Below are 21,022 nucleotides of genomic sequence, written 5' to 3'. Positions count from 1 at the left end.
GATAAGTTAAATGAAATAATAAAATGGTATTCTTACCTTGCTGAAACCGGTGTTGCTTCTTGAACTGTGAAGGTTTAACAAGATGCTCCTCTTCATCATTGTCAATGTGGGAATAAATGTCTGAATCATCTGAGGGTGTGAGGGGCTGGTCATCAGGGAACACCGGGGAGAGAGGCTCGTCCAGATCATCCCCAAGAGAACCATCCGTAGGCACAGTCTCATATATTTCTGAACTACTTCTGAGGGGAAAGAGGAAAATGACCCATTCAAACACTAATTTTTGTGTTTAAACTGTAATTGATAGCTTCAGCCTAATGTAGACTGTAGCTACTGATTCAAGCAAAAAATATGAAAAAAATGTAGGAGAAACTATCTCATCCCAACCATGAAACAACTGCAGAGCAACTAATTACAGTCTCAAAGCCACCCCAAGCACTGAAGATAGTAAATCCTGAATGAGTTTTACTGAAACGTTGTGGAAGCTGCATTTGACATGATTTAGGCTAAAGTAGAAAAACCAAGAAAAAAAAAAAATTCATTATGACAGTTTACCATACAATAAGTTTCAGAGTGGTCAGCTTACCCCTCCGCTGATTGTGATCTAGGAGGCATGTTGCGACGAGGGGGTGGCAAGGTGATGCTGCGGTGATAGTGGTGGGAGGGCCGCTCTAGGGTGCCCTCACCCGAGTCATCCAGGCCTGACGGGTCTTCCATGTTAAAGGCCTGCTCTATCTCAGGTTTCTTGTCCCACACCTCCTTGAAGAATGGTGTGTAAAACGCAGCTGGAAAATAATAAATTTATGCATATACACAAGCTTCTAAGCAACTGTATAATTATGAACAGATTCAATCACATTAATTAAGCAAATAAATAAGATGCATCAAAATTATTTCCAAATGCAGTTTTATATATATATATATATATATATATATATATATATATATATATATATATATATATATATATATATATATATATATATATATATATATATATATATATATATATATATATATATATATATATATATATATATATATATATATATATATATATATATATATATATATATATATATATATATATATATATATATATATATATATATATATATATATATCACACACACACACACACACACACATAAATCGAAAAGCTGATGTACCACATCCTGCTGGAATCAGTAATTCCTAATTATGATTCATGGACTTCATGTAGAGGAATGATATATAGGTTTCTCATAAAAATATGATGTAAATATTGCTTTAATTCTTCTAAAGTAAGTTTCAAATTGTGAGGAAAAAAAGTATAAATATTTCTTTGTTCAACTGTCAGATAAGCTAAATACATTGGTGGAATGAATCCATGTAGTGGATGAGTACTGTAGAGTTGGGACTGACTGTGCTGACAGGGAAGGCACAAGCAAGGAACACTGGAGATACTTGTGCTGCTGCCATCCATGAGAGGATGGGGAAGAGATGTAGATAGAGATAAAGTTAAGCTGTCTGAAGGTTGCATGGTGAAACATTTATAATTCCTTTCTAACCTCATACATGGATGAAGTCCATAACTAGATAGATAGATTTAGCCTGTCCGTAGGTTGCTTGTAGAAACATTTATAATTTATTTCTAACTTCATATCTGGGTGAAGTCCATAAATAGAATTGGGACATTCTGATTCTGATGGTACACAGCATCCTGGCCTTAACACAGCAACATTTACTGAGTAATGGGGGATAACCTTCCCTGAAATCATTGCTACAAGGGTTAAACAATAAACTGAGGTGAAAATTAAAAAAAAAGGGGGGGAATTTCTTGGCACATCATTAAAATGAAATCTTTATACCCAAACTCTTAAATAGTTGCACTATAATCAAAGTACTCAAGTTGAGATGCAGCTACTACAGTGTTTTCAGTTTGTCAAATATTCCTAAAATCATATGACTATCCAAGAAAATAGTAAAACTAGTTGTGTTTTTATGTTCTAAAAAGATAAACTAAAATTATGATTACTCATAAAATCATAAAATATCTACAATATCGAAAATAAAAAAATAACACATTATTTAACAAAATAAATTCAAAGTAAGAAATTCAAGCTTTGTAAGAAATCATATGGAAGTTGTAAAAGTCTAACCCTCACAACTATTCTCGTAAAACAGGGCTATTAATCTGATAATGAACCTAAAGATACACTAAAGCCATGACATGAATGACATCTATTGCACTAATCTTCCATCAAGGGTGAGAGCAACAGGCAGAGTGAGTGAAAGCATAAATGAAGTAAAGGTCTTACCAAGGGGATGTACCTGGTACTAGGAAGAAGAAACATGCTACAACACACCACATTTATAACTTGCAGCTGCTGCAAGTGTATGACTGAGTCTCCTTCCAATGCAACTATGCCAAAAATGCTTGAAAATTACCAACCTTAAACACAGAAACCTATGGATCCACTATCAAGGGCTCAAGGGATCTATTTTTCATGTCCGGATGGTTTTGCCTCAGAGTCACTTTGCGCTTAAAGATACTTGGTTATGTCTGATTGGGAATTTGTGTAAATCTTTTGTAAATCTTTCACCTAGTGTGATTAATTACTTAAATATTTAAAGAGGGATTGTAAAAGGAAGATTTAGATAAACTAAGTAGTAGTAACATGCACGTAATGGCTGGACTCACTTTTCTGTTGGCAAGTTGCAGTGGAGGTCATGAAATGTGCCTGCAGCCTGTCAGCAATAGCATTACCTTCAGTGATCAGTTGCTGAGAGATATCCGACTTAAAAAATGCAGTAGCGCTGCTTGTGTCAGTCATAGCCAAGATCTAAGAAGAAAAAATATAAGGTTAAGGCTATTCATGTCATCACACTCTGTCATCCACACATCAATATTTCAGACATAAGAACATAGGGAGACTTTATCGAAGGCCTTATTAAAATCAAGATAAACTACACTAACCCGACTTATATTATTACACCTTAGACTCGTCTACATTTCCTCTAGAAAAAATAACCAGGCATCCCAATCTATAATTATACTATTGACTATCATGTAAAACTTTCATTTTCAGTTGTCTTAATTAACTAAATCTTAATTATTAATTTCTCTTTCAATCATTTTTCTTTACTTCCCTACTCTTCTTTTAAAAGCCAGATTCATTTTAGTACATTAAGCTCCATTTTTACTTCTTTCACCATGCAAATACTAGTATGTACTGTATTTTGTGGCGTATAACGCACACCTTTTTCATTAAAAAAAAAGCCAGAAAGTTACCCCTGCGCGGTATACGTCGAAGGTACTTTTTTTTCTTTGTCTGGCTTTTTCCGCCGTAATTTTTAAGTTTGCGTGAGGTTTTATGGGTCAGCGTGACTCCTAGACTGCCACACAACTTCTCCGTGCCATTCTTAGTGTTTCCGTGACTGAAACAATGTCAGGAGAGTTTTTCATATTTTCCCCGTCTGATTCCGCACCCGAGTGTCCACAGCCAGTGACCTCCACTCCTCACAAGCCTCCTCTTGCTCCCAAAAGAGTTCTCCATGTAAGTGCAATTGGGAGAGAGCTGAAACTGACTTTTTCAAACTTCAAAAGTGTTGTTAGCGGTGAAGACAATGACATCAACAACATTGAACTCCAATCCCTCGTCTTATCAGGAAGGCTGAGCCCCGCTATTGTGCAACCTCATTTTGGTGGCCATCTTGTAGATCAATCTCATTACAGGGGTCCTCGGGTTACGACGGTCTAGACCTATGACGTTTCATGGTTATGACGCAGTCCCCATAAATGATTAAATAATTCTTGTTTCGACTTCCAACATTTGCTTCATAAATAAGAACTTCACGCGGGAACTAGTTTGTTGAGCACGGTGGAAGAATACTCAGAGACAGGACCACATGAGCGTAGCTCACTTCCTTTATATCACAATTAGGTAAATACAGGGAAGGGGAAAGGGAGGAAGAGAGGGAGAGAGTGAGTGATAAAAAAATACAGATAGAGAATGTAAGAAGGGAGAACAAGGAAAAGGAGTGGAGGAAACATGGAGAGATAGAGAGGATGAAAACAAGGAGAAAGGAGAAGGGTGTGGGAAGGGAGGGGCAGAAGGGAGTCAGGAAGCCCTTTCCGTCAGGACATGACCTGACTCTCCCTTCTGCCCCTACCTCCCCACACCCTTCTCATTTCCCCTTCTGTGTGTGTGTTACGACACGTCGTTAGGAACGGAACTCCATCGTAAGTCAAGGACCTCCTACAGTGGTGGTTGAAGTGATACTCAGGCCCCTGAGGATGCATCCCACCACCCTTCAGGGTTATCAAGTTGAACATGAGGGTAATAAAGGGGGTTTGTAACGGGGTCGAGTGCATGGAGGGGAAGGGCAGCTGCCAACCACAACCTACGCAGTACTGTGAACACAGGTTTGCTTTGACCTAAAAGTTACTGCGTTTCATCACATCACCGCGGAAACACCACATGATGTATAGACTTCAGGTTTGAGGCAGACTGAAGAGGAAGGATGGATTAAGCGAATGCTCATAAATTTAAAGATACTGGCTTAGGCAGAGCCATGAAATTGATAATGGAAAGTGACCAATTTTCGGGAGAACATCAGAACATTGCCATACGGGGAGAACCAATTTCACAGTACACCTCCGCCCTTTGGGGGTTAATAAAAATTTGGGTAAACTGTACATCACCAGTCTTGCTTAACTGTACATATTTCTGACATTTTTAAGCACTGAGTATTATTTTCCAAAATTGTTGTCTTAAAGTTTAGGGTGTGTGGCATACGCCGCAAAATATGGTATTTCAAAACATGTAATGTTTAAATTCTTGGAAGTTTTCCTGTCAAATCCTTCCTAAATTTGAATGTACCAACCTCACCACTATCAAAATTGTCAGACATAAGTAATCATTCTCATTATCAACATGTAAAAAGTAAAAAAAAAAAAATAATAAATAAGATAAAATAGAACATTAGTTTCATTGGGGAAGACAACCCAACAAAAAAATAGTAAACCAAACTAGCATTTTGGGGGTATGTTTTGAGATCCTCTTCATGATCAAGTGATGTTATTTACAATTAATAACCCTTACCTGGATTGGTAAATTAGGAATGTTTGCAGAGAAAGCCCTGAGAGTGGCCAAAGATGCCTTGCGCTTTGTTGAATAAACTAAAATAAAACCATGCACCAGATCTTCCCGAAATGCATTGGCACCATGGTAAGATGACACAATGACCTCCACACGTCGCTTGCAGTCATCTGAAACAAAAAGCATGGATAGTAAAAAATCAAAGGTAACAAAAAACTGCAATTATTTTTTAGAAAAATGTAAATCGATATAAAACCAACAGCAGTTAGGCTACCATTTTGAGCCTCAATGTGTGAGAGTGAGAGAGAGGGAGATTCCCCCATTATCTGATCACTGGCTTGACTTGTGATATCCCTAGAGTACCCTCCCAGAAAGAGCTTGAAGGTCAAAGTAACCTATTTATGGGTGTGGCTAGAACCTCCCACACCAAAAACCTGATCCTCTTTACTCAAAGCAGGTTCTGGGCTGCCTCTTATCTTTGACAGCATGAGAACAAGCGTGACTAACCTAGGACTTATTAGCACATGGAGTAAAGAAAGTATGCAAAATAGATGCCTCCATCCCAAGGACAGTCACCTCTGTAATGCATTGGGCACACACAGAGGGGTCTCCAACATGAAAGTAGTAATCAAACTGATTTTTTTGGGGGGGGGGGGGATATTTTTTTTCCTGACAAATATCGTAAAAAAAAAAAAAAAAAAAAAAAAAAAAAAAAATTCCAAATGCAAGCAACACAATGTTGTATACGGTGTTAGAAAATCATGTAAATTGGATAAAAACTTTACGACTAGTTTCAATTTTTTTAAGGGTGGAAAAACTGCAAAAAATGTAAAAACTGAAAAACTATTCTTCGAATTCCGCTGAAAATTGCAGACCCATCTCAGAACAACCCCAATTAACATAATTAAATAATAAAAATTGACCTAAAAATAAAAAATAAAAAAATTAAGTGAAATGGATATCTTAATTACAATGATGGAGTTGTCCCATGCACATTCTGTAGTGTTACTAACCAAGGAATGTTTGCAGGGAGATGGACTGTTCCCCTGTCACCACACACCACTGGTGGCTTAGAAGTGGACTAAGTACATTTTCCACAGAGTATGGGTCCCCACACAGCATGCACATTATTATTCTGCAGGGATGAAAATGTAAAAAATTTTGTCATTTATGACTCACAGATTCCTTATTATTAGTAAGTATTATTATTAGTCAGAGCATTCAAATTACCCTATATCCATCTGCAGCAAAAACTGGTCATTTTTAGCTTCACATATATTTTGTCTTTCTCTGCAATAAGTGCAACATTCTGATGAGTCACTACAGCCTCTGTAATTTTCCTCAAATCCCTTTTCACCCACCTGATATCTGGTTGGGAGTCTCTAGGTAACACTGCCGAGTTGTAGATGTTGAGTGAATTATTTCTGTGCTGAATACTAGTGATGAGTGAGCGGAGCGCCTTGGTCACCAGGCTACTGTCAAACCGGCGGCCTTCACCTCCCCCAACGCTTGGACCAACATCCATGAAGGTGCATTGCAAGCTGCCAGGGGGACTGTATTTTAGGATAAAATTAGATACAGCTAAAAAAGCTTAAATTATGCTCGTAAAACCTCCTAAATGAAATGACATGCCCAGTTACAAACACTGCACATTTCAAGCACATTAAACTTAAGAGTGCAAGCTAAAGCTACCAAACATACTATAACCACTCACGTGTTAAACAAAAGGAATGTTGGCTAAAGCTAAAATATATGCACAAAAATCACAAAAAGGCTAATTTGTAAGAACGTACAATGACAACAAAACATATCCACATAATTACAAAGCCCAGACACATAAGACAAAGTGCTGTACCTATCAGCCAGGTTGGCGCCCTCGTCGTGGAGGTGCTGTGAAGCGTTGTGGTCAAGGTCAGGGTCAGGGGCAAAGAGGACGGTGATGGGTGGTGTGGGAGCAGACTCCTCCCGCTCCAGCTGGGTCAACAGGGACTTCTCCAATGACTCTCTTACATACTCTAGGGATGCCTCATTGCTGTAAGCACACACTACACCTGAAGGGGGAATATATAGATGGTGATTTTTCATGGGTACACACAAAAACATTGACCTTGCAGCACAAAAACAAAGAAAGATTATTGACAATGTAGTTATCAGACAAAACCTATAAAGTTAAAACTATTTATAGTTCATAAAATATACAACCTATAAACCATGCTTTAACACATTAACTGACATATGTACCACCGGTGGTACATTGCATATTTCCAATAACTGTCACATGTACCATTGGTGGTATATTAACCCTCTAACTCCTGAAGCAGGGCTTCCCTACAAACAGCCAGTGCAGGTATGGTGAAAGCAAAATTCACTTGTTTTTGCCAGCGATTAGAACATCAGAAGTGGTGGTGTGTTTAGGGAAGGAGGGAGGGAGAGAGGAATGGAGAGGGGGGAAAGGCAGTATATTCTCTATTGTGGACTTGCCACACACCCACACCCACACCCACAAAAATGGAAGGAAGGAAGACCCCTGAACTAAAGACCTGTATCATTGACCATTGTAGTATGTAAAATATGTGAGAGTGATAAAGAAACAATGGATGAGATTTCTAGAAGAGCATAATTTAATCACAAGTAAACAGTACGGATTCAGAAAAGGACACTCATGTGTGACAAACTTAACGAGCTTTTACTCAAGAGTGACAGATAAAATACAAGAAAGTGACGGATGGGTTGATTGTGTTTATCTGGACCTAAAGAAGGCGTTCGACAAAGTTCCACATACAAGACTGCTATGGATACTAGAAAATAAAGGAGGACTGAAAGGGAAAATGAAGAACTGGATGGAAAGCTATCTACGAGGAAGAGAGATGAGAACAGTAGTTAAAGACATAAAATCAGAATGAAGAACTGTAGAGTGGAGTGCCTCAGGGATCAGTATTGGCACCAACACTTTTCCTAGTATATATTAATGACATGCCAGAGGGAGTAAATAGCTATATGAGCCTGTTTGTAGACCATGCAAAACTGCTAAGACATATAAGAAACAGTAAAGACGGCGAAATTCTGCAAGAAGATTTGGAAATGGAGTATGGAATGGGAGATGAAATTCAATGTGAAGAAATGTCATGTTATGGAAATGGGAAAAAGTGAAGCAAGACCAAAATGGACATATAAAATGGGAGATGGTGAAATATTAAAGAAAGTACAAAGAGAGAGATCTGGGAGTAATAATGCAAGATAATAATCAGCCAGTCATATAAATCGGATATCCGGTGATGCGTATAACATGGTGAGAAATATAGGATTAGCTTTCCACTACATGGATAAGGATATGATGAAAAAATTAATTACCACTATGATCAGACCAAAATTGGAATATGTGGAGGCAATGTGGTCTCCCCATAAGAAGAAACACATAAAGAAACTAGAAAGAATACAAAGGATAGAAACAAAAATGGTTTCAGAGCTGGAGGGATTAACATATGAGGAATGACTAAAGAAAATGGATTTACTAACACCAGAACAAAGAAGAGAAAGGGGAGACCTAATACAAATCTATAAATTATTGAGCAAAATGGAAGGAGTAGATAACAAGGAGTTACTACTAAAAGAAGGAGTTACCACCAGGAACACAAGTGGACATAGTAAAAAATTTAGGAAGGGAAGATGCTTGAGAGACATAAAGAAATATAGCTTCCCGCAAAGAAATAAAGAGGTTTGGAACAGACTAAGTGAGGATGTAGTATCGGCGAAGAGTGTGCAAAACTTTAAGGAAAAGTTGGATAAATGCAGATACGGAGATGGGACCACACGAGCGTAAAGCCCGGGCCTTGTAAAACTACAACTAGGTAAATACAACTAAGTAAATATGCTACCATCCCCTTATATCCTCTCCCCACATCAGTAATAATGCAAATAGCTGTTTTGTTAATTTACAAGATCACTGATTATGATTATTAAACAGCCTTGAAGCTGTCCACCACTGAAAAAATTACCAGGCTTATATTAATTAAACAGCTATTTGTGTCGCTATTAATATTTTTTAACTCAAAATCACCTATAATGGACGGTATTTGTTATTGCTGCCTGCATATTATTGGCACTGACAACTGTTTTCTATGCATAGGCTAGCATACAGTATCAATAAAATCGGACACGCCATGTGACAGATGGTTGCCAGCGCACAATAATGCTCACTTCAGACTTGGGTGACCCGACTATAGTGTAGGAATAAAGATTAATGTAGGGTGGCCAGATGCACAGGGGAGGGTGGAGAGAAGTGAGATAGAGGAGGCAATGAAGAAGTTAAAAGTAGGAAAGGCCCCTGGAGCTGATGGCATAACAGCAGAAATGCTGAAGTATGGAGGAGGTGAAGTTGTGAAATGGATATTATGGATATGTAACCTAGCATGGGAACAAGATGAGGTGCCAGAGGATTGGAGAAAGGCTATTGTTGTGGCGCTGTACAAAGGGAAAGGGAGCAGAGGTGATTGTATTAATTAACAGGGGAATAAGTCAACTCAGTGTGGCAGGAAAAGTGTATGGAAGGGTTTTAAATGAGAGGATGAAGACAATAACTGAGAAAAGTATAGGTGATGAACAAGGGAGTTTTTAGGAAAGGGAGGGGTTGTGTAGACCAAATATTTGCACTGAAAATGTTAGTTGAAAAATACCTAGAGAAGGATAGGAAGCTGTTTGCTGCTTTCATGGACCTGGAGAAGGCATATGACAGGGTTGACAGGAAGGGGTTGTGGGATGTTCTAAGGATGTATGGTGTGGGGGGCGTTTGCTGGAGGGAATTCGATCCTTCTATAAGGATGCGAGTGCCTCTGTGCGAGTGAATGGTGAGTTGAGTGAGTTTCGGTGTTGGTGTGGGTGTGAGACATGGGTGTGTGATGTCACCATGGCTTTTTAATGTGTACATGGACGGTTGTATGAGAGAAATGAAAGCCAGAGTGGGGGAGCTTGGTCCAAGGCTGAAAGTGAGAGGTACAGAGGAGTCATTGGTGGTGGGCCTGCTTGCAGATGATACAGCGTTGTTGGCAGAGAATGAAGGGACACTACAGAGGATAGTGGATAAGTTTGACAGGGTGTGTAAGTGGAGAAAGCTGAGAGTGAATGCTGGAAAGAGTAAGGTTATGGTATTTGAGTGGGCAAGAGAACAGGTCACTGATTTTGTGAAGCCATACAGAGTTAGAGCAGAGGGTACAACGAAGTGTAGAATAAAGGTTAGGGGGAGAGAATGGAGGGGGTGACTGAGTTTAAATATTTAGGGACAGTTTTATGTAAACATGGAAGTATGGAAGGGGAGGTGAGGGAAAGAGCAGTGAAGGGCAGACAGGTGGTGGGTGCATTGGAGAGTTATGAAAGGAAGAAGTGTGAGCATGGAGGTAAAGAGGGGCATGAGGAACAGTATCATCCTACCAACTCTGTCATATGCATCAGAGACATGGACATGGAATGCAGCACAGCAATTGAAAATACATGCAGTGGAAATGAGTTATATATATGTGGTGTTTCAGGATGGGATGGAGAAAGTAATGAAAGTATGTATGAGTGGTTTGGTATGGGTGTGACAGTGAAAGGAGTGGAGTGTGGAATGGTGGAGTGGTTGAAGTGTTGTGCATTGAGATGGTTTGGACACGTGATGAAAATGGGGGAGAATGAATTCGTGAAGGGAGAGTATGAGGGAAGGATTGAGGGAGGGGGTGTCAGGGGATGACCACCTGTGAAGTGGATCAATAGGGAGAGTGAGTATTGGAGCAAGAGAGTTGGAAGTAGCAGGATTGAGTGTGCTAAGAGGGAGTGCCAGAACAGGGAGAGATGGAGACACTTCTGCCGCAGCCACCCCCTGGAGGGAAGTTCCTGCGAGGGAGTAGGGCGTCGGAGATATAGATAGATTGATAGATTATTACTCATCAGGGAGCTGTGTTTTACGATTCTTTATGATAATTATAATTTTTTTAACGTACAATATTTATCATTAATGGCACTGATAAAAGCAGACAATAATTGCAAATTGAATTGCAAATGAACCACCGGTGGCCAGATACCAAAGATCTAATTATGAATTGTAATTATGTCACCATATAAGCCACCGGCATACCATGTGCCACCGGTGGCTCATGTAGCGCTGGTGAACTGACTGATGCATCACCACATGTACCACCGGTGCACCATGACTTTTAGTATTGTATTACAAAGTATTTGAGGAGCATAACAACCACTTCCTTCCTTGCACTGCTGCTGCCACAGCACTGAGTGTGTGATCACTTGGGAAATTGAAGGGTGTTGTGAGGGAGTTCCAATAATGTTCTTTGGCAGTTAACATTTTAAAATACCAAAACATTAGTCTGTGTACTGACCATGTGGAGTAAATTCTGGAGTTTTGAAGGAATTTTGTGGCAGAGATACGTCCCCGTCTATGCTGCGGTAGTCCAGCGAGAATATCTGGTTGTCCAACTCAAACTCGTCATCTTCACACACACTCTGCCAAATCGCCATCAACACCATTGTAAACCATAACCCACTAGTCATGCTCGTTAAAAATAATGACAATAACTGTCTACTTCAGAAATAATTCCACAAAACAGCCAGGCTCTAAACTCCCAAGCTAAATTCATATATCAATAATATTTTAAATGGTGAAATGACAACCTTTTATAATCCTATTGTTGATGATCGTGAAACCATTTTCATCACCAGAATATTTTCCCAGCTGCTCTTTATTATTATTATTTATTTTTACACCAGCTCTCTCAGCTTTCAAGAAAAAGATGAACAACTTGAATCATCTGCTGTCTCTAGTTTATTAACTCACCCTGATTACATTTTGAAGATCATCTGCCAGGCCCTGGTTACCTAACAGGACCAAATTGACTTGAGGATCAGGTGCAGTCTTGCTACTCCATGTGCCTGAACCTGGCCGACTATTGCTGAAATAACATCAAAAGAAAATCATTTTCTTTCAACTCCCTAAGATGTGGTAAATATCAACATATATAACAATACAATATGAAGCATTTGATTAAGTCATCTGTAAAAATGAGTAAAGCACTGAATTTCAAAATGCAAAAATTACAGAAATTCTTCATTATATGAAGTTGCAGATTTAAAACTTTCATTTTAAACCACTCTATATGAATTCCTCAACCTTCCCCTTCTCAAACCTCATTTTTAAAAACCATGTTGTCAGTTGCCAGTCTTCTTGGTCTTTCAGCCCCAATCCACAGCCTTCATCCTAACATTTCCATTATTTTAAAGGCACACATTTTAATTTCTTCTCTTATAAACAAGATATACTTCAACACCAGTCTGAGTTAGTTCTAACTGGAGTGCAGTTTGCTACAACTGTAATCAAGTTCTTACTTTCATAAATATAGTTACCTAGCTGCCTTATTGGCGATGATTTTCTCGATGAGACAATCCATGCAGTTTGGAAAGGTTGGACAATGCTCCTTCTTGGGACAGTGGACAAAACCAAGGTGTTGAAGAAGTAATAGAGTTCTTTCACTCTCTAACCTGTCCAAGGCCTTATACCTGTAACAAAATAGTTTTATAAGCTAAAATCACCAGAACTTGCCTGTAATTTTGGCAGATTTATTAGGGGGGTAAGAGGGGCATCCTAGGTTCATGAGGGGAGGGAGGGAAGGGTGGCCAGGGAAATGAGCATGTGCAACTGGGGAAAATTTTGAAAATTATTTGATATATAGAAAACAGTGGAGGAGCTATAGCCCCCCTAGCCCCTCCAGAAATTAAGGCCCTGCAGAATAATAAAAAAAAAATAATAATAAAAAAAAATGAAATTCCCATTCCAACTTTGAAATTATTTTGATCTCTCTCAAGAAGCTTGATGAGCATTTGATAATTAGGTGTTGTCCATACCTGCTGTCCTCTTGGAGGGTCTGTGTGATGTCCCGTATGTCCTCCTGAGTAATAGTGCCGGTGGGGGCAATGCTCTTCACGTGATAAAACAGCTCAGCCTGCTCCAGTAACAGTTCCTGGAAAACAGTTCATATTTGAAATTTAGTTTTTCTTCTAATTATGTTCAAATTTAGTTTAATATTACTTACACAGTTTTATAATTCACACATTCTATTCCCCTACTCTTATCTCCCTTTATCTTTATACTTTCTTACTTATTTTTCAACAGGAGAAAAAAAATAGGAAAAAAACTGACAGGTAATCCAATATGTCATGAAACTAAAATAAGAAAAAAGATCACAAACTCAACAAGAATTATCTTGCTTTATCACACACTCTAGATATAAAATGACCATTGATTCTAGTGTTCATAATAATCAGGCTACCATCTTCCAACAGCAGGTGATGACTTACATGGAAATTTTGTCTTGCTTTTTCTGTGATGTCCTTTTGGTGCTGGTCATAAATAAATTGTCTGTCATGTTCTGAAAGAGAGTCAAAGCTTTCCCTCCCCATGAAGAGGACTCGCACCTCATCTAATCTCTTGCCAGGGGTGACATACCCAGTCTCCGCCAGCAACAGTTTGAACCTGTCCCGCATCCTGGAAAAAAGCCAAAATCAATCTGTTAGAAGCTGTTCAATATATTACAAATATTCTCATAAAATATATGCAACAAAAATAAGATCTTTGAATTACTACTATAAATATTTTATAAAGATATGTGGTTCATCTTAAAATCATTATAAAAAAATACTAATATCAGCGATGCATACTACGCACGATAACTACGATAAAAAAATAAGAATGAGAGTTGCATCGCACTAGTGGTACATTATCATACCCTTCATCTCATATACTACCACTTTTACCATAAACAGACATTCACACTCCTAACTTAATTCACCATACTATCACTACAACAGTACTCAGGCAGAAAATACATACAACCACCAGCTCATGAGATCAATAAAAATAACTGGCATTGCTACCTTGCATTCTCATACCATTAACAACCTATCTTTGCCACAGCAAAACTATTTAGGCCAAAGATATATAAAACTACAAAAAATTACTGATACATAAAAAAAAAAGTGCTGTTGAGACATGCTAATTATATGTTTTATATATATATATATATATATATATATATATATATATATATATATATATATATATATATATATATATATATATATATATATATATATATATTTTTTTTTTTATGATGTGAGCTTGTTCTAAAGAAGCTCTGCACACTTCCACCTGATGAGCTGAACAGAATGAATCCAAACACTTCAGTGAGATTCATTAAATAAATGACTGGAATTATTTCATAAGTAATAGATAATAAAGTATCATAATTTTGATACCTGACAATACAATGCCTCGAAATTATTATGATAATCATTAGACCCTTGATTTCCCAGCTCTCAATTTCCTGGATTTCAAATTTCAAAGACAAAAGTATGGATAATCAAAATTCCATTAAACTTTTTTTTTTGTGTGTGTGTGTGTGTGAGGGTAAGAACCCTCCCTCCCGGGACACAGAGCAAGTGTGACATTTCCATTACCACAGTTTACCTTCCCTAGGTTGGCCTAGCTACCCATTTATCAATCTACCCAAAAGGAAGGATGAACAGCTGGGTGGGCTGTGCCAACTACCATAACTGGAATTGACCCCAGACCATGGACTCATAGCTAGACATGCAAACCAATGTACCACAAAGCCATACAGTACATAACAATGACCATAAGTATTTAATGAATGAAACATTCAAATATCTTGATATATTCTGTTCAGCCAATTTAGGTGGAAGGAAATGAAGCCTCTTGAGTGCAAATTCACCTTGTCAAAAATTCCTTCAGTGACCATGAATTGATGCCCTTTTACTGACCCTACATTAATGAACCTTACATAATTCAATCAAAGAAAAGAGCAAAAGGATATTCATATCTCAGATATCAAAAAGGAAACAATAATCAATCATCCTATGCATCAACCTTCCCTTGTCCAGTAACAAGAAATAAACCACCTTAGAACATTCCAATGTTGCAATGCACTTCCTACTTTTCCAATATACTTTATAGTGAGAGAAAGAGAAATAACCTCAGTGAGGTCCAGGTTAGGAACTACACAACAGTACAAAGTACCTGCTGTCATGCACATACTTGGGGTTCTGACTATACCTTCGAGGTAGCCTGGGAGTGGCGTTGGGGAGGGAACCACAGGATTAGTTAGTGAAACATAGGGGTGATGTGGAAAGTATTACTCCAATAATGTTATAGGAGTAATTGAAAGACAACACACAAGTAACTCAAATAACACAGATAATACATTCTAGTCAGTTAAATGGTATTTCAATGCTCCTATCTAAGAAAAAAAACTAAAATTCTCTCTCTCGAAAAGATGACAAACGCACTTGCATGCAGGCGAGTGCGCGCGCACGCACACACGCACACACACACACACACACACACACACACACACACACACACACTAAGGTTTAGCACTTTTACTGTTTAACATTTCTAAGTGCTATATAAAAAGTTATGTACTGAGCTATACAAACAAAACATTAAGAAAACTCAAACCATGTTTTGGAGGGGTGGAGCTACTAATTATTACCCTCATTTGATGAAGTAGCTTTGGCAATACTTTAGATCAGGACAGAACTCTACTTATGAATGAAATAATAATGGTATTGGTGTTCATGGAGGGGTTGGAGTCTATAACTGCTACAACTCTTTATGGAATCTTACAATTGAGTTGGACACAAATGCAGGATATATAAGTACTGAGAGAACAGATATGAAAATTCCTGAAAACCTGTGATGCTTGCTTCTCTTTCTATTAACTGGAAAGCAATACCAAAAAAACATAATATATATATCTACAGGGTGATAAGTTTTGTATCATTAACCATTTCCATTTCTGTTTTGAGATTCATAGAAAATAATAGTGTAAGGAGGTCCTCTTTTGTTTTAGAGCCCCTGGCCCAAACGTTCAGTGAGCATTTTTATTTAGTGATATGTTCATAGAAACCAAAACTGTTCATGTAGTAAATTTGGGTGTAAGTATAGCAATCAAAATAGATAAAAGATCAAAAACAAAATTAAAGGAACGCCATGCTTATCATTAGTAAATTTAGTGACTTAAGATATACTTTGTAAAGTTCAGAGTTACACAATATTTTTGACAAGATTCATAAATTAAAGTCTGATGAAAAGTTAAATAAAATTACACTACTTATATGTTACTTGGCATAATGTGTCCTCATTTATGGAATTATACTGATGATGATCACATGTTCATGAATTACATCAATAAACCCTGATCCCAGTAGCACCTCTGAGATAAAAAAAATCCTTCATTCTATTATTGATGAATAATTTTTTGAACATCAGAATTTATTGCTGCTGGGTCAAGGCAGGTGTGGTTTCAGATTCCCTTTTGGCTGAAAGACAAACAAAGATTAACAGAAGCCTTATTCGTGTGAGCATCATGCATCAAGGTGCCAAATACTCACTCCCTCATTTCTAGTTCTGCCTGAAGTGCATTAACGTGGTTTTTGAATACCGTCTCTGCCTCGTTTGAGTCGAGGACATCAAATGGAATGCGGGTGTCAGCAGAGTCTAATAGTTCTGTGTTTTCTGACCAGGGAATGTCTTCGTTGCATCGCAGGAAATAACGGTCAAACTCGGGGTGTTCACTTATCCTTTGTTGTATGCTTAGCCAGTCCCTGCAACAGATGAACAGCTCAGTTAAAAATCACACTGGCTAGAGGAAAACACCAAAAATAAATAGCAATGTAGCAATAGTATTCAATTAATAATCATGACACTGATGAGGATGATTATGATGATGATCATAATAAAAAAATAAGAAAAATAACCCTTACTATTATTATGTGATAATAACAAATTTCCTTTCCATTAGCTTCTCTGTACATGACCTAAGTAAAGGCGATCACTAGTTTAATCATGTCTTGCAAGGCAAAATTACATCAATGCACACCAGCGACACATGTGCATTGCTATACATTCATACACATAACTGTACTCCAGGATAAACAAGGATATCAGTAAACTACAAGAAGGCAGTTGGCCTACATAGAACAGGAAACTAGTTATTCACATCTCCCCTGCCCATCCATAAATTTATCTAGCCTCCTATTGAAACTCATCCATATACATTTTGATCTTTTATTTATCCTCTAACCTATTCATGAGTCCAGTTTCACCTCTCCTCACCTTAATCCTAAGTCTATCTAAACATGATAAAATTCTATACTCTGGCTGTTGCTGCAGGTCCTAGCATCTTTTTTCAACATAACTACTTTTTCGAACAATCCCTTTAGTCCCTTCCAATATCTATAGTTTACACTCTAATGCTTACCAGTTACACTCACCAGAAGCCCTTCAAACTAATGCTCAATTTTTTGTCTGTATGGTAGGTTTCTTTGCCCTTGTGTAGTGGTTCAAGACATGGATATGGACTATTTTAGCCATAAGTTGTGGGATACCATATGCTAGTGTCAATTTCATCATATTCTAGACAACAGTCATCCCTTTAGATTTCCTGGGGTTTGGGGCACAGGTCCCCCGCTACAATGAAAAAACACCAAAATACCAAAAGCCCCAAATCTTGACCATTCCTAAAACCCACTTTTTAATTGTTTACGTTATTCGCGTTAGCTTAAGACTTTCTGTTAGACTAATAAATAAATTTTAACCACCTTTCCCCAACCCTTCCCTCTCTCTCTACTTGCCCTCCCACACAATAAAGTCAACAAGCATCAAGGAGAAAGAGATGGTAGACAAGGGACTGAGTATGCTGAGAGGGTGTGCCAAAACAAGAAAAAATGAAGATGCTTCTGCTATGGAAGGGAAAGAAAGAGCAAAAGTAAAGGAGCTACTATAAGAAGGCAAGGCAAGCATAAACAGAGACTGGAGGAAAGGAGACAAAATTCAATTAGTGAGTGCTGAACCAAAGACTGTTTTTCTGTAATTATACGGTGTTCTAGAAATTTCATCCATTGTTTCTTTATCACTTTCTCACATATTTTACAAACTATACTGGGCAATGACACTGGTCTGCAGAGGTTCTTCCTTTTTCCCACTTTTATATATAGGGATCACCTCAGCCCTCTGCCACTCCTTTGTCACTTTACCAGTTGATATTGAGCATTTAATGATATCATATACCAGTTCAACTCCTCTTTCCTCTTTAGTTACCATGACTTCATCCATTTGAACATTTATCTTGTCATTTTGTGGTTCACTGAATTGTGATTCTTTTGTAAAAACTTGCTGGAACCTTTTGTTTAGCAGCTCAGTCAAGTCTTTAGGATCCTCAATTATCTTATTTCCATCTTTCAGTCTTTCTAATGTTTCCTTTGGTTTGATTTTTCCATTTATGAATCTATAAAACAGTTTAGGTTCTTCCTTGCACTTTTCAACAATATCCTTTTCATATCTTTTTCCTTTGCATCTGCACATCTTGCATTAAACCAATCTTTCTTTTCTCTTTCTTTGGGTTTATATAGTGGGACATATTTCATGACTCCTGTCTCCTATGCCTCCATAAAAATATCATGCTTTTCCTGCACCTCGTTTGTTCTCTTTAACTTCTCCCAGTCTAGTTTTTCATAATATTTCTTAAGATTTTCTATGTCTGCTTTTCTGTAGTTTCTCCTTTTTCTTTTATATGATTTATCCTCTTCAATGCCTTCCTCCTCTGTTTCCATCTCTATTATCACATGATCACTTTTTCCCCATAGGACACACACATCTTAATTCTTTTAACAATTGCACTCCCTTCGTCAGCACCAGGTCCAGTCTCGCTGGTTCCTTTTCACTCCTGTATCTTCAAGTTTTCCATAGTCAGTCTTAGAAATCTTTTCCCCCATGCCGTCTGATCACCTCCACTTTCGAATGTTTCCCAATTTACCTCCTTACAGTTGAAGTCCCCAACTAACAAGACTCTTTTGTTTGCCTTGAGTAACCAACTCAAACTCTGAATGGTATCTTCAATCATCATCTCATATTCTTTTCTGTTCCATGAGTTTGTTCTTGGTGGTCCACAGGTTGCTATTATCGTCATCATTTCTCTGTTTTTGTTTTCCAAGTTAACACTCACTATCTCCACCTTTCCTTCTCCATACATTACTGATCTCACTAATAACTCCTTTCTCATCATTATCATCACTCCTCCACCACCTTTACCATTCCTATCCTTCCTCCATACATTGTAGTTATTATTAAACACTATTTGAATGACCTCTTTAAGCTTTGTTTCTGTTAAACACACAATTTTGGGCTCTTTTTCCTATAAGTAGTCTTGCAGTTCCAGTTTTCTAGGTATTATCCCATCTACATTGGTATACATCACACTTAAAACCCTTAGTTGTTCCAATCTTGTCTAGTTTCTGTTCTCTTTCGGCTTTTCCCTTATATACCATTTCCTTACCGTCTCCCAAAACTAAAAAAAAAAAATGTTTTCTTCCTCTTCTGTTCTTGCACTGTTTTCCTTTAGCTCTTATTGCAATTCATTCCATTTTTTCCTTTCTTCTTCATTTCTATTCTTCTTTATATATATTTCCTTACATTCATCTACTTTCCTTAACTTAGTTGTTCTATACAGTATTTCCTCTGTTACCTTCTGGGATTTTAGTTTTAATTTCATTGGTCTCGCTTTCCCTTCGATATAAGGACCCAGCCTAACAATCTCTTCTACCTCCTCCTCAAGGTTTTGTAGTTTTTCATCATTCAAGTTCTTAACCCATACAGTGTCGTCTTTTGTCATAGATAGGGGTCATGCCAGGTTGCATTTTTTTTTTTTTTATTTGCCCCTTAAAATGTAAAAAAAATTACAAATCATTTGATATATGCATTATTTATATGTGAGAAATGGAAGCACTGCTACCCTAGAGTGTTCATCCTCTTATTTTTCTCCGTCTCAGAACTAACGATGTCATACCAGGAAAAAGAAATTTACATTAATTTTTTTTTAAAGCCGTTATTCTTTCCACACTTCTCACAGCCCTAAAGTGTGAGTAATGTATAAGTACTTCTTTACATCACAAAAACCTGAAAATTAACAGAAATTGTAGGTACAACAAAATGGTTGGATGCACATCAGGCAAGACTGTTTGCATCAGGCCGTGTGTACTATGCCCGTAGTTCAACATAATAATATGAAGCTTCCGACGATCAGTTATCATTTCCGATTACCCTACTCTGATTCGTAATTTACAATTCCACATACTTTACTGATTATAGAATCATGGAGTAAACCAAGAAAAAAGTAACTAACCTTCTTGTATAATGACTTTTGTTGGAATGCGTACACGGGTCCAGAAAGGCCATTTCAAATCTCTTTAGAAACACGAAAACTTGTCAAAATATTCCTATTTACTGTCAATGAAGAATGTTATATACACAAACAAAAATAAAGGGTGTAAAATTGTTCAAAAGAGCATGTGTATATATACATACAAAACACTTCCCTAAGAGGTATGTATATGTACGTACTAAACACTGTACGGGTTAAGTAAGTCCTTCAATGATTTTAGTATTTCCTTTTCCCTTTTTGGTTTGTACATTATATTCTTCTCCTTTATGCCAAATATTATTACACTCTTTTTCTTATCTGCCACATCTCTTACTAACTCTTTGTTTTTCTTTAAAGCCTTGACCACCTCTTTCTCTACATTTTCCTTCTCTTCTTTCAGCTGCTTTTCAATTACTTCTTTGAGGTTTACATTAGCTCTTTCATGTTCAACTTTCCAGGTCTTCATTTCACCCAACACTTCCTCTCTAACCCTCTGCTCTTTTTTGCTCACTATTTCTCTCAGGTCTTCATTTTCCTTTTTTGCTACTCCTTGACATTCCTTCATCTTTTTTTCATATTTTACCAACTTCTCTTTCAACTCTTCATTTTCATGAATCAGTTTTTTTCCCTGTCTTCTAAATTGCGTACTCGTGACTGGAGATCCCTTTGTGGTTCCCTATCTTG

General features: G+C 37.6%; 1 protein-coding gene across 18 annotated transcripts in view; it reads right to left on the bottom strand.

Moving 5' to 3' along the window:
• Positions 1-21,022, bottom strand: part of LOC127007533 (rho GTPase-activating protein 190-like) — a 134,923-nt gene that overhangs the window by 70,149 nt on the left and 43,752 nt on the right. For 15 of the 18 annotated variants that reach the window (XM_050878688.1, XM_050878687.1, XM_050878699.1 and 12 more), the window contains 13 exons: positions 16,533-16,745; positions 13,419-13,605; positions 12,966-13,081; positions 12,468-12,620; positions 11,902-12,016; positions 11,447-11,570; positions 6,937-7,132; positions 6,443-6,634; positions 6,095-6,216; positions 5,085-5,251; positions 2,681-2,822; positions 584-782; positions 37-239 (listed from right to left, as the gene is read on the bottom strand). In XM_050878688.1, the coding sequence (XP_050734645.1) occupies positions 37-239; positions 584-782; positions 2,681-2,822; positions 5,085-5,251; positions 6,095-6,216; positions 6,443-6,634; positions 6,937-7,132; positions 11,447-11,570; positions 11,902-12,016; positions 12,468-12,620; positions 12,966-13,081; positions 13,419-13,605; positions 16,533-16,745 (2,129 nt within the window). The remainder of the gene's footprint in view (positions 1-36; positions 240-583; positions 783-2,680; positions 2,823-5,084; positions 5,252-6,094; positions 6,217-6,442; positions 6,635-6,936; positions 7,133-11,446; positions 11,571-11,901; positions 12,017-12,467; positions 12,621-12,965; positions 13,082-13,418; positions 13,606-16,532; positions 16,746-21,022) is intronic. The other 3 variants (XM_050878691.1, XM_050878694.1, XM_050878692.1) reach the window with 3 other exon arrangements.

Source organism: Eriocheir sinensis, chromosome 35, assembly GCF_024679095.1.
Source record: "Eriocheir sinensis breed Jianghai 21 chromosome 35, ASM2467909v1, whole genome shotgun sequence".
Lineage (NCBI taxonomy): Eukaryota > Metazoa > Arthropoda > Malacostraca > Decapoda > Varunidae > Eriocheir > Eriocheir sinensis.
Note: the sequence above shows the minus strand (reverse complement) of the source record. Positions and strands in the feature narration are given on the sequence as shown.